The sequence below is a fragment of the Nanorana parkeri genome, unplaced genomic scaffold (assembly GCF_000935625.1).
Source record: "Nanorana parkeri isolate BGI_ZX_2015 unplaced genomic scaffold, ASM93562v1 scaffold1169, whole genome shotgun sequence".
NCBI lineage: Eukaryota > Metazoa > Chordata > Amphibia > Anura > Dicroglossidae > Nanorana > Nanorana parkeri.
In genome coordinates this window covers 229,039-240,852 of record NW_017307437.1, presented here as the reverse complement: position 1 = coordinate 240,852, position 11,814 = coordinate 229,039, and the positions used below count along the sequence as shown (strand labels likewise).

Sequence of the window (11,814 nt, the reverse complement as noted above, 5' to 3'; positions counted from 1 at the left end):
GAGCCGTTTTCGGAAAACACGGACGCCTGGTTTGCCCACAAAAGCCCGACGCCTGTAAACAGGGGTGCCGGTCCACAGATTACTAATGAGATATAGACCCCGATCGTTTCCCTGAAACGTAACACGACCCCTTGAATAAACTTAACGTTGGACAGCTCCAACGCATGCAGGACTGAGATCTATAGACTTATGGTTTTAATTCAAACAGGGACAGAAGAAAAATTTTGCCTTCTGACAAGACATTCCCAATCGCCAATGTTCTGATTGTTTAGGAAGCAAAGGGTAGAGCTCGACTCAAAAGAACGAAAACTGGAGAAAAAGAGTTTCATGGCTGCTTTGGATGTTTTTGAACCATCACATAAATTCTGGTCTAGCCAGTAAGGTAAAGAGCAGAGGGGCACTAACCCAGAATTCACTGATGGCCTATTTCTAAGCTACTGAAGGTCCTTAAAGGAGAACTATGAGATGAGTGATTTCCACTGTCACAGGTCGGCTCAGTAGAGACTGTCACAGGTCGTGGGGGGGGGGGCGGGTCCAGCTGGCTCTGCCTCTAGATAGGCAGAGCCAGCTGTCACTCACGCAGCTGGGCGGATCCCGTCATCTACGTCGGGATCCGCTCCGGCTGCGGCGTCTCAGTATACCGCGAACTGAGCCTAGGGTGACGGGAGGACGCTAGTTTGTGTCCTCCCGTTACCCTGAGGAGAACTATGGGGAAAAAAGTGCATTTAAGTAGCTGAACTATTAACAACAATGTATCTTATTTGTGTATCACTCGGCTGTGGATCCTCCAATCATCTCTGAATTGGCGCTGACACTGTCCTTCCTTCTGGAGGGGGGCTACTTGTGTTCCCCATGGTCCCTGTGTGTGTTGTAAAGTAGTCATCGATCCAAGCTCACTCCCGGGATGGACTACAATCTCATGTTTAGTTTACCGATTTGTATTTGTGAGGTTTTAGTGGATCACAGGAGCGAGTTTGAAGCGGTGACTACTTTACAGCACACTGGACCCCAGGCTGAGGATCCACTCCAGTTCTCGTAAGCTAGGGAGACTGGGTGGACCTTATAAAAACATTTTTGGAGTGTGTATGTGAGAATGTTTGTGAGTGTGTCTGTGGTTGTGTGTGTATGTCAGTGTTTTTGAGGACCCCGTTCACACTAGTAGAGTGCAGTAGTCACATAGTACCGTGCAATTAACGCACTGTACCACGCTATAGAACCTACCGCGCATTTTGCTGTGGGAGGTGTGTTGCCTTGCCATTAAATTGAATGGTACCCCAAACACACCTCCCACCCACAGCTTGTATGCCCGCATCGGAACGCGCTGTACCCTAATTCTGTGCATTCCATTGCAGTGAGACTTGGGTCATGAGTTAATGACCAAGGACGAATGTGGGTCCTGAGGTTACACAGGTTGAGAACCACTGGTCTAAAATGTCTTTGTATGCTGTTGCATTGACCAAAGCCCTCACCGGAAACTGGTCAGGTGTCCACAAAACGTTGACCATGTATCACATCATCCCTCATTAAGCTATTAGAAGTTCACAAATGTCAGTCACAAGACGTTTTGCTGAATCGGGTTACAAAACAGTAGAACAATTATAACTTATATATACATCGGAGTATCCGTGATTTCTTTCCTTCCCGCTGGGCGCTGCTCTATGTCCCAGCGGGGAGAAGAGAAAGCAACAGCCGGCCGAGTGCTAAGGTGGAGAGCGCTGTGAGCGGCCGGTGTCTCCTCCCACACCGCTCGGCCGCCTATCACAGTCCGGCAGAGCGGTGTGGGGGGCGGAGACACCGCTGTCACAGGAGGCTGGGCTTTCCTCTCTACACGGCTCGATCAGCCTCCTGTGACAGCGTGTCAGAGAGAAAAGCAAGGTACACACACTCAGTGATCGCTGAGTGTTTGTACATAATTGAGGATATGGTATGTGTACTATAGCCTCAATTATGAATGAATGGGAGTGATCTACATCACCTCCTACATTACTTCCTGTTTATTCATGATTGTGGTTATAGTAAACAATGTTCTCATGTTATCAATGAACAGGAAGACTCAGAGGATTCATGTTCATTGATAACAAGGGACACAGAAAAAAAAAGAGATTGAGGACTCTGTGTTCTCAATCTCTTTTTCTATTTTAAAATGGAAATATCAAGAGTCTGTTTAGACCCCTAATATTTCCCTGAAGCCCCTAAAAGTAAAGTAAAAAATAAAAATATTGAATAAAAAATGAATGAATAAATAAAACTAAATATAAAAAAATTAAAAAGTTTATAAAAAAATAAATAAAATATTTTAAAAATGTGAAAAAATAAAAATAAAAATTTCAGGGTATCGGTTTCGGCCTGACATTTTTTTTTTATTTCGGTTTCGTTTCGGTTTTAAAATTTCCATTTCGGTGCACCTCTAATTATAACATTTAGGGTATTAATATGGTATTTAGAACATTTACACGACCAGAAAAGATTCCAGGAAAGCCCAACAATAATGGGACAATGGAGGCGGAAGAAGCCAAGATGAAGGAGGATGAGGATGTAGTGTTAATTTAAGAATGATGGTAAACTTGCAGCCACACCAAGTAAAACGGAGAACGAGAGAGAGAACAAAAAAAAAAAATACCCGAGGCATCGAGGGAGTTAACAATTTCAGCCAATGAAACCTTATTACAAAATACCGACAAGCTTTGCAGCGTGAGTTACTTTTATTGTATGTAGTATCCGGCCTGCACTCCGGCCCTTAATTTTGGCTACATCTTAAAACACTTCTATTATAACATTTCTTTCACTCCCCGAAATTCAACAGCTTTTTCATTTCACGGTGTCAGATGTGTCAGCTGAAGATTGTTGAGAAATGCGTACGGATGCTTATAACTTGCCCGCTATGCGCGTCCCATATGGAACCACTCAGGGATCGCGAAGCCCTGGGAAAAGCACTTGTCTACAAATTTCTCGCTGGGGTGAAGGAAATCCTGGACAAGCCAGTACGCTCTGTTCCTCGACGTCGTAAGACCCAGAGGCTGATGGACAAGAGCATAGAACAGACTCACATCCCGGCAAGTGCTTGTCCATATCCACTTCAAAAACAGCAGTTGTGGCTTTTTCCCAGAACCCTTTGCACAGCTTATAGCAAGGCGGTGGCGGCTCCTGCTCTCTTTCGGGGTACAATAGGCCGACGTTCCTCAACTGTGGTCGTGATTTTTAAAGAATGAATGAGAATTTTTTAAATAAAGTTTTAAATTGTCCAGAGAAAAGACATAATTATGACAAGTTTTGTTTCGTATCAAACTATACACCCCCATGTAGGGCCCGGGAGAGGGACTCAGATGTTTTCCAGTCTTTTTATGTTCTCTGAATTTTATTATAAATTTTCCTTTCTTCCACCCCCCCCCCCATCTCTGCAAAAAGCTTAATATAGAGCCGAGATATCCATTTGGTCGTTAGAGAGTATAAAACAGCTGGTTTCAGGTAATTTGATGTCACGCAGGTCTGAAAATGGATGGGCGTTGGCCTGGGTGAGTCTGCGGATATTTATATACACTTCGTATATATCATTTTGGAACACACTAAGTTAGAGCAGCCCACGGGGGAAATAAAGGAGTATCTCATGGTAACCCTTTCAGCACCGGATTCCTCCAAGATGGCGTCCGGACTCAAAGATTGGATGCTAAAAGTGTTGGTGAGGCGACGGAACTTCCAAATGGCAAAAAAAGATGAAAAATCTCAATGATCATGATCATCATCATCAAGAAGGAATCCAGAAAATGAATCGATTATGTGTTGATTAGAATACGTTTAAGGTCCTCTGGTGTGAGATCCGTTGCTGTAGGAAGATGAGGAATCGTCAGGTGGTGGCCGTCATCAACGATTACGCCTTGGTCGGCCAAACTGCTACGACGACGATCGCGATGAGGAGGAGGACGATGAGCACCCACAGGGCTGCGGGAAGAAGACAAACAAATTGGAACGGTTATAAATATTTATCTCAAATCGTTATGTCACAGAAATCCGGTCCGTTTACAAAAACTGCAACAAAAAGCCAATTTTGAGCTTCAAAAGATACTCTAAAAATAATTTCATTTTCTGTATGAGCAAAACTGGAAAGGAAATGATAATATACATTTAACAAATACACATCAGCAGGCACGCGCTAAGGGGCACATAACCTGCGTCCACTGGGATGCCGTGTAAAACACGTACTTGCTTTTTTACAACTTTATTTAACTTGACATTCATTTAACTCACTGATATGCTATATACGCGTTGAACGTGCTGCGTTGTCAGGGTTTCTTACCTTTCCTTGTTCAGTTGCTTGCAGCGTGGCTGGTGCAGTGTGCCTGACACTGACCTCTTATGACCAAACCCCATTATCATCATTATTCTGCATGCATGTAACAAAAGGGGCGGGAGGCTTGTGCTGACGTCATTGACCAAATATAGGCATGTAGCCAAATAAGGTCAATGGTGTCACTGCATCCCGCCCCTTTGCTTATGTCAAGCTGCACGCAGGGAATTCCCACCGGCAGCTGATTGGGTGGCACCTAAGGAGCTTCTTTCTGGGTTGGGAGGAGCTCAGGTTCAGACCACTTTTAGTCCCAAACTGAGCTCATCTCTAATTGTGATATCAGTAATATATGGGGGGGGTGGCCTTGAAAAGTTACTGGTGGGTCCACTTGAAGCCGGTAGCCCATGCTGCATATGTAATTGGCATACGTAATAAGCTAAAAACATAGTTAAAAAAAACAACAACTTGAGGAAGCCCATGTTTGCCTTTAAACTAGTTGCTCTCAATACACATTTGAGTGATTATCAACATTTTCACAGTTGAAGAATTTATCAGCAAGGTGCGAGTACACGGCAATAATCACAGAGAAATGTTATTTGGTCAAGCTGACCCTCTGATTTCACTCACCAAGATGCCTCCAGCAATTCGGGGAATGCAGCGATGTCCTGGATACATTGCAAAGGAAGCATCCTGTCCGCCATTTTGTGCCTTACAGCCGCTGTTTTCTTTAGATAGGTTTACAATCAAATTGCCTCTTATCTTGAACAAAAATAAGGAGGCGTCCATGGCTGACCTTCTAGAACCGCCTTCCTCCTTCTGACTTGGTATTGCAACTCTCTGCTCCCCTGTGCATGATCCTGGATTATGATTCCTGACCTTGCTACTGATCTTCGATTCGGCACCTCAAGATTCTGCTTCCCATGTATTGAACCTCGGCTTTGACCGGCTTCACTCATGACCCTGACCTCGCTCCTGGCTTGCCTCTTGGTGCCTCGTCCCACCAGCACTCTGAACCACCTCATCCAGCTAGTGCTTCTCTGGCTCCATGTCTGTTACCTGGTCCAATTCATAGAGCCTGGTCCTACAGACTCTCCAACTGGTCCAACACACTCAAGTGCCTCTGCAAAACCCGGCCAGCCACCAGTCCCGGTGCCTGTCCCTGTCCTTACATCCCGTTACCACATCCAGGGGTGTGGGACGAGAGGTGCACGGGTAGCCCCCTTCTCAGTTGGGTCTCCATTCAGGTAAGTGATAGCTGGCTATCATATCTATCAGGTAGGTGGCCCAACAGCCAATGGAAGTTGCGCACACAGCAGGCTGACAACACTGCCAGTACTCGTGCCTGTGCCTCTCCCCGTCCTTACATCCGCTGTTATCACATCCAGGGGTGTGGGACGAGAGGTGCACGGGTTGCCCCCTTCTCAGTTGGGCCACTATTCAGTGATAGCTGGCTATCAGATCTATCAGGTAGATGGCCCAACAGCCAATGGAAGTTGCGCACACAGCAGGCTGACAACACTGCTGCCAATTGTGAGGTGGTGGCTTTGCATTGTCATCCCGCAACAGGAAGTGCTGTTACCAGCTAGATGTCCAGGTAAGATTTACAAAACATGAGTAAGCTATATTCAGTAACACAATATGCCAAACATACCAAAAAATCAATTTTGGGTTTACATAGCGGGAGTTATATGCCTCACTCTCGTTTTAGAAACCAAGTGAGCCGAAGAGAAAACTTTGTTTTAGAATTTTGTTGTATATTTAATTGCAGCACAGTTTTATTTCCCGCAGGTTAATTGTAACGACTGCGCTGAAGAAAATGTTTCCTCGGAGGGCGCAGGGCCAAAAAAGTGGAGCCCGCCCAGCACGTCAAGTTGCGGGAACGGCAGGTTTTACATTATTAATCAAGATATTATTGTGATGAGCCATAATTCCCTCCATGATGCAGTGGAATTCCCTGGCCCGGCCGTGCTCCGTGTCATGTTGTAATTACGCGCTCTGTTACCACAATTCCACGGCCAATATACCGCGGCCTCTCGGAAACTATTGCTTCGCGACGCCATATAGATCTAAGGCCTGGAACTCCAACGAGTGCATAAAAAAACAAAAAAACGTGTTTCGGTTTCGGACGGTGCTTGTGCGGGATCACATGACTTGACAGCCATATTAATACATTTGTGTTTTTAATGCTGTTATTTGTCAGGCGTCTCCCCTTTAAAAAAGGAGAATTATGAGGCGAGTGATTTTCACTCAGCCTCATAATCTGAGCCGACCTGTGACAATTAGACTGTCACAGGTCGGCTCAGTAGATCGGGAGGTGAGGGAACACATACCGGCGCTCGCTCACTTCTCGATCCTGTGCTGGCAGAGAGCCGTGACAAGGGAGGGACTGGATTCCCCCCCTCCCCTGACCGATCCTCCAGCGCTGACTGGCGGAACGGACGGGGGAGGGGCGGGTACAACTGGCTCTGCCTTTAGATAGGCAGAGCCAGCTGTCACTCACGCAGCTGGGTGGATCCAGACATAATTGTCGGGATCCGTCCCGGCTGCGGCGTCTCAGTATACCTTGAGCTGTAGCTCCCTATATACTGAGCTTAGGGTAACGGGAGGACGCTAGTTTGTGTCCTCCCGTTACCCTAAGGAGAACTATGGGGAAAAGCCCTAACCCCATAGTTCACCTTTAAGCCCCGCTATCTTTAAGCCATGGCCATGTGGGGCAATAAAAACAGAAGGTTGATTCGCGTTTATACTGTTCCACGGCCCGCTGTAAAGCTGGCATTGCACCCGGACATTGAGGTACACACAGCCATGGTGCTTTGCAGTACAGCAAACATAACGCAGATGACCACTGAGGTGAATGAGACCGCGCTGCAACCGCGTCAAGTGCTTTTTTTTTTTTTTAACACTAGCAAATTATTAAAATGATACATACTTGTTTTCAACTTGTTTCATCCTTTGTTACATCTCAGTGCTGTTGATCACCTGTAGCCTTTTTGCAGCCACTCTGTCTACATTCACCCCCAAAGATGGCTGCATGGCACTTCTCAGGCAGATTTGCTGACGGTGACCAGGCCTGTGTAACGTGTGCTCAAACAGCCGCCTACAGTTTCCACATGACAGGGTGACAACGCAGAAGCACAACTGGCAGACAGAGACAGAGTGCTGTCACCCTATAACAGGAAGTGCCTTCATGGTAGGATCACTGGGGATTATTTTAAAGAAAGCTGCAGATTCAAAAAGATTGAAAGAGTTGTACATTCATTTTCTGCATCATGGCCTTTAGCAATTTTGGACATCCGTACCAGACTATATTAGACTTAAGAGTCATGCACTACAAGACTTATAAGACCTACACTCCTAAGTACAGTGGTACCTCGGTTCACGAACGCTTCTGTTTGCGAACAATTTGGTTCACGAACAGGAAGTTCGGCAAAATGTTGCTTCCGCTCGTGTACTTCGCATCGGGTGACGAACACAACCGCAGCCATCTTCCCCGCTCTGACACGTGGTCGTGGCTTCCTCTAGTCGAGATCGCGGTTTGATTCGGTTCGCGACCAGAATCGTGGAACGAATTAAGTTCGTGAACTGAGGTACCACTGTAATGCACACCTAAGCTGCCCTTTTTGAGCTTCATTTATAAGGGGTCCTCCCAGCCTAAATCTAGCCCTGAAATACAATTGAAAAGCTCCCATTTTGGTAAAGGTTGCTTGGCCTCTTCACACATTGAGTCAGATTCCTGAAGGAACAGCTCCGAGTGCATTAAGGGAAGCTTATAATTCCATCTTTTCATATCTGCCCTCCCCTCTGAAATCCTCGGGAGACGAGTCACCCGGACTGGAAAAAGCAGAAAAGTCATCAGGAGAGGATCAGGGGGGCTGAAGAAGTCCCTCTTGCTGGGGATCTGGGAAAGATGGATATTACTCAGCTGAATATTTCAAGGCTCAGTTCAGCGGAAAAAAAAAAAGGGAAAGATTAATAGGGAAAGACAGAAGTGTAACGGCACGATGTGGAAATGACTGTAACACATGGCAGCTCTTTGTTGAACCTTGCCAAGCACCCCAGTGATGTCCTCTTCTTAGAAGTGGTGGAGCAATTAACCCTTCAAAGCGATGCCAGACCTGAATCACATGTTCGTTAAAGGTGATAGTTTCTTTCCTTTAAACTTCAGATTCTTCAATCTATTTTGGTCTCATTAGGGATATTTCTAATATTTTAGCTGAATAATGGCTTCTCTCAATGCTACCTGGTTCACCGTAGGCCTGAGGTATCCATTGTAGGACCTAGAATGTTGTATCTTATCCTCATGATACTTCTCAGTTTACTGCAATCATCACTGCACATCAACCCTGGTCAGGGGTTGATCAAGGTCTGGTGGGCTGAGTCGGCCCCTGACTTCTTATACAGTATGTCTTGAACGCACTACCAATGTGCTATTCCTGCTGTAGGTCCTGGCTCTGCTCCTCTTCACCTGGGAGGTTTAGTTGCGGTTATAGTTTCCATAAAAAGTGAAAATAAAATTCAGCATGTATGGTAGAAGCGCATCATAATAGTCATAGCAGGTGTGCAGATGTGGGAACTCAGCACAGGGATGGTGGGAGCCGCTCATAATGTGCACAGCAGGTGTACAGACCCGGGAACTCAGCTCAGGGATGGTGGGGGCCCCTCATAATGGGCACAGCAGGTGTACAGACCCGGGAACTCAGCACAGGGTTGGTGGGAGCTCCTCATAATGGGCACAGCAGGTGTGCAGAGCCGGGAACTCAGCACAGGGATGGTGGGAGCCGCTCATAATGGGCACAGCAGGTGTACAGACCCGGGAACTCAGCACAGGGTTGGTGGGAGCTCCTCATAATGGGCACAGCAGGTGTGCAGAGCCGGGAACTCAGCACAGGGATGGTGGGAGCCGCTCCTAATGGGCACAGCAGGTGTGCAGAGCTGGGAACTCAGCACAGGAATGGTGGGAGCCGCTCCTAATGGGCACAGCAGGTGTGCATAGCCGGGAACTCAGCTCAGGGATGGTGGGAGCTCCTCATAATGGGCTCAGATGTGCAAACCAGAGAACTTAGTACAGGGATGGTGGGAGCTCGTCATAATAGGCACAGCAAGTGTGCAGAACTGGGAACTGAGTGCAGGGCTGGTGGGAGCCCCTCAAAATGGGCACAGCAGGTGTGCTGACTCAGGAACTCATACCAGGAATGGTGGAACCCCTCATAATTGGCACAGCAGGTGTGCTGACTCAGGAACTCATCCCAGGAATGGTGGAACACTTGATAATGGGCACAGCAGGTGTGCAGAATTGGGAACTAAGCCCAGGAATGGAGGGAGCCCCTCATAATGGACACAGCAGGTGCACAGACCCGGGAACCCAGTAACGGGATGGTGGGAACCCTTTATAATGCGTACAGCAGCTGAGTAGACTCAGGAACTCAGCATAGAGAGCTCATTAATAGCATCTTGGAGAGAAAGAAACTTTCAGGGAGTTTAGAATGTAAGCTCCTCTGGTGCAGAGACTGAATGTGTCAGTGTTCTTCTTCAGCTGCATTAAAGGGGCGGAACAATTCATGTTGTTTCATTTGCAAGTAAACCATCAGATACGGTAGAAACACACCACTGTAGTCAACCAAATTGAACTTCTTCCATATTGTTTCATATGACTGTTTTCCATTATCTTGTCTATGATAGGTCGGTCACTTTTCCTAGTTAGGTGTATGGCCGAGGGCTAACAATGCGGCTGTGCAGAATCCTCAACCACCTTCTACATTTACCGAACATTCACATGCATACGCGCAATAGGTTGAATTTGATGGACCCGTGTCTTTTTCAACCTCAAATACTATGTAATTATTTCACATGGAAACCTGACTATGCAGCTACAGGTATGTTCTCTGTGTGCGTCCAATCACTTTCTCTGAACCTGGCCCTTGGGTGGCAGTGGTATTAGACTGTAAGCTCCTGTGGTGCAGAGACTGACACAAATGGTTCAATGTTCTCTGTACAGCACTCCGGGAATATGTCAGAGCTATATAAATGTATAATAATAGTGTGCATTAAAGTGTAAGCAAGGCTGGATTTACTCTCTCTGCTGCCCCAAGGCCAGGTTCCGCAATGTGCCCCCCTACCCGCCAAACTCCCCCCATGGAGAATGGCAGACCTGCAGGCTGCATACAAGTGATCTCGGAGATCACTTGTACAAAACAAGCGGCGGCTTCCCCACTGTACATTTAGCTCTGCTTGTCCAAATGTAGAACACAATTACTCGCCCGGCGCGCGATACTGCATGTCCCGGGCATCGGGAGAGAGGAATTCCACACCCCTGCTTCCTCGAGGCCGGGCCTTGGTTTGCCTTGTAGGAAATCTGGCCCCGAGTGTAAGCTCCTCTGGTGCAGAGACTGATGTGGCTGGCTCAATGTTCTCTGTACAGCACCATGGTATATGCCAGAGCTATATAAATGTATGATAATAATAGTTTGTAATTGAGGTCAGACAAAGTGTAAGCTCCTCTGCTTCAGAGACTGATGTAAATGGATCAGAGTTCTCTGTACAGCACTGTGCAATATGTCAGCGCTATATACATGTATAATAATAGTGTGCGACTGTGGGGGGCATTAGAATGTAAGCTCCTCTGGTACAGAGACTGATGTGACTGGCTCTGTGTTCTCTGTACAGCACTGCGGTATATGTCAGAGCTATATCAATGTATAATATGGTGTATGACTGTGGGGGACATTAGAGTGTAAGCTCCTCTGTACAGAGACTAATGTGACTGGCTCATTGTTCTCTTTACAGCACTGTGGAATATGTCAGAGCTATATCAATGTATAATAATAATAATAATAATAATAATAGAGTGCTACTGTGGTGGTGACAGAGTGTAAGCTCCTCGGTACAGAGACTGATGTGACTGGCTCTGTGTTCTCTGTACATGTCAGAGCTATATAAATGTATATAATAATAGTGTGCGACTGTGGTGGTGACATTAGAGTGTAAGCTCCTCTGTACAGAGACTAATGTGACTGGCTCAGTGTTCTCTGTACAGCACTGTGGAATATGTCAGAGCTATATCAATGTATGATAATAATAATAGTGTGTGACTGTGGTGGTGACATAAGAGTGTATGCTCCTCTGGTGGAAGGACTTGACAGCTCTATGCACTCTGAAGCACTCCAGTATATTTGCCACTTTGGATTACCAAAACACTTCAACAACAACATGGCCTCCCACAGCAAAGGTTACCGCAGGCAACCACAGGCAACCACAACAATTACCGCCAAATCCGACCCTTAACACAGCCATAAAAAAAAGACAGACATTCTTGTGCTCACAGAAATGCGTAACGTTAGCGAATTCCCATCGTAGCCTTTTCAAGAGATTAAATCGCTCGGCTTACTCATCAGAATCCAGACAAAATCAATGCCGATTTGGAAACCACCTCGCAGTCAAAAAGACTGCAAGCTCTTGAGACCAGAAATACCTCCCCTCCTCACCATTTAATTTTTTTGTGGTCCCTTAATCCCATGTGAACTCTCTTCCCGATA

The 11,814-nt window shown here is 46.4% G+C and overlaps 1 protein-coding gene across 1 annotated transcript in view; it reads right to left on the bottom strand.

The window, feature by feature from the left end:
- Positions 1–3,751: 3,751 nt before the first annotated feature.
- Positions 3,752–11,814, bottom strand: part of STX8 (syntaxin 8) — a 131,307-nt gene continuing 123,244 nt past the window's right edge. Inside the window, exon 8 of the mRNA XM_018568304.1 lies at positions 3,752–3,936. Within this exon, the coding sequence (XP_018423806.1) occupies positions 3,866–3,936 (71 nt within the window). The 3' untranslated portion in view covers positions 3,752–3,865. The remainder of the gene's footprint in view (positions 3,937–11,814) is intronic.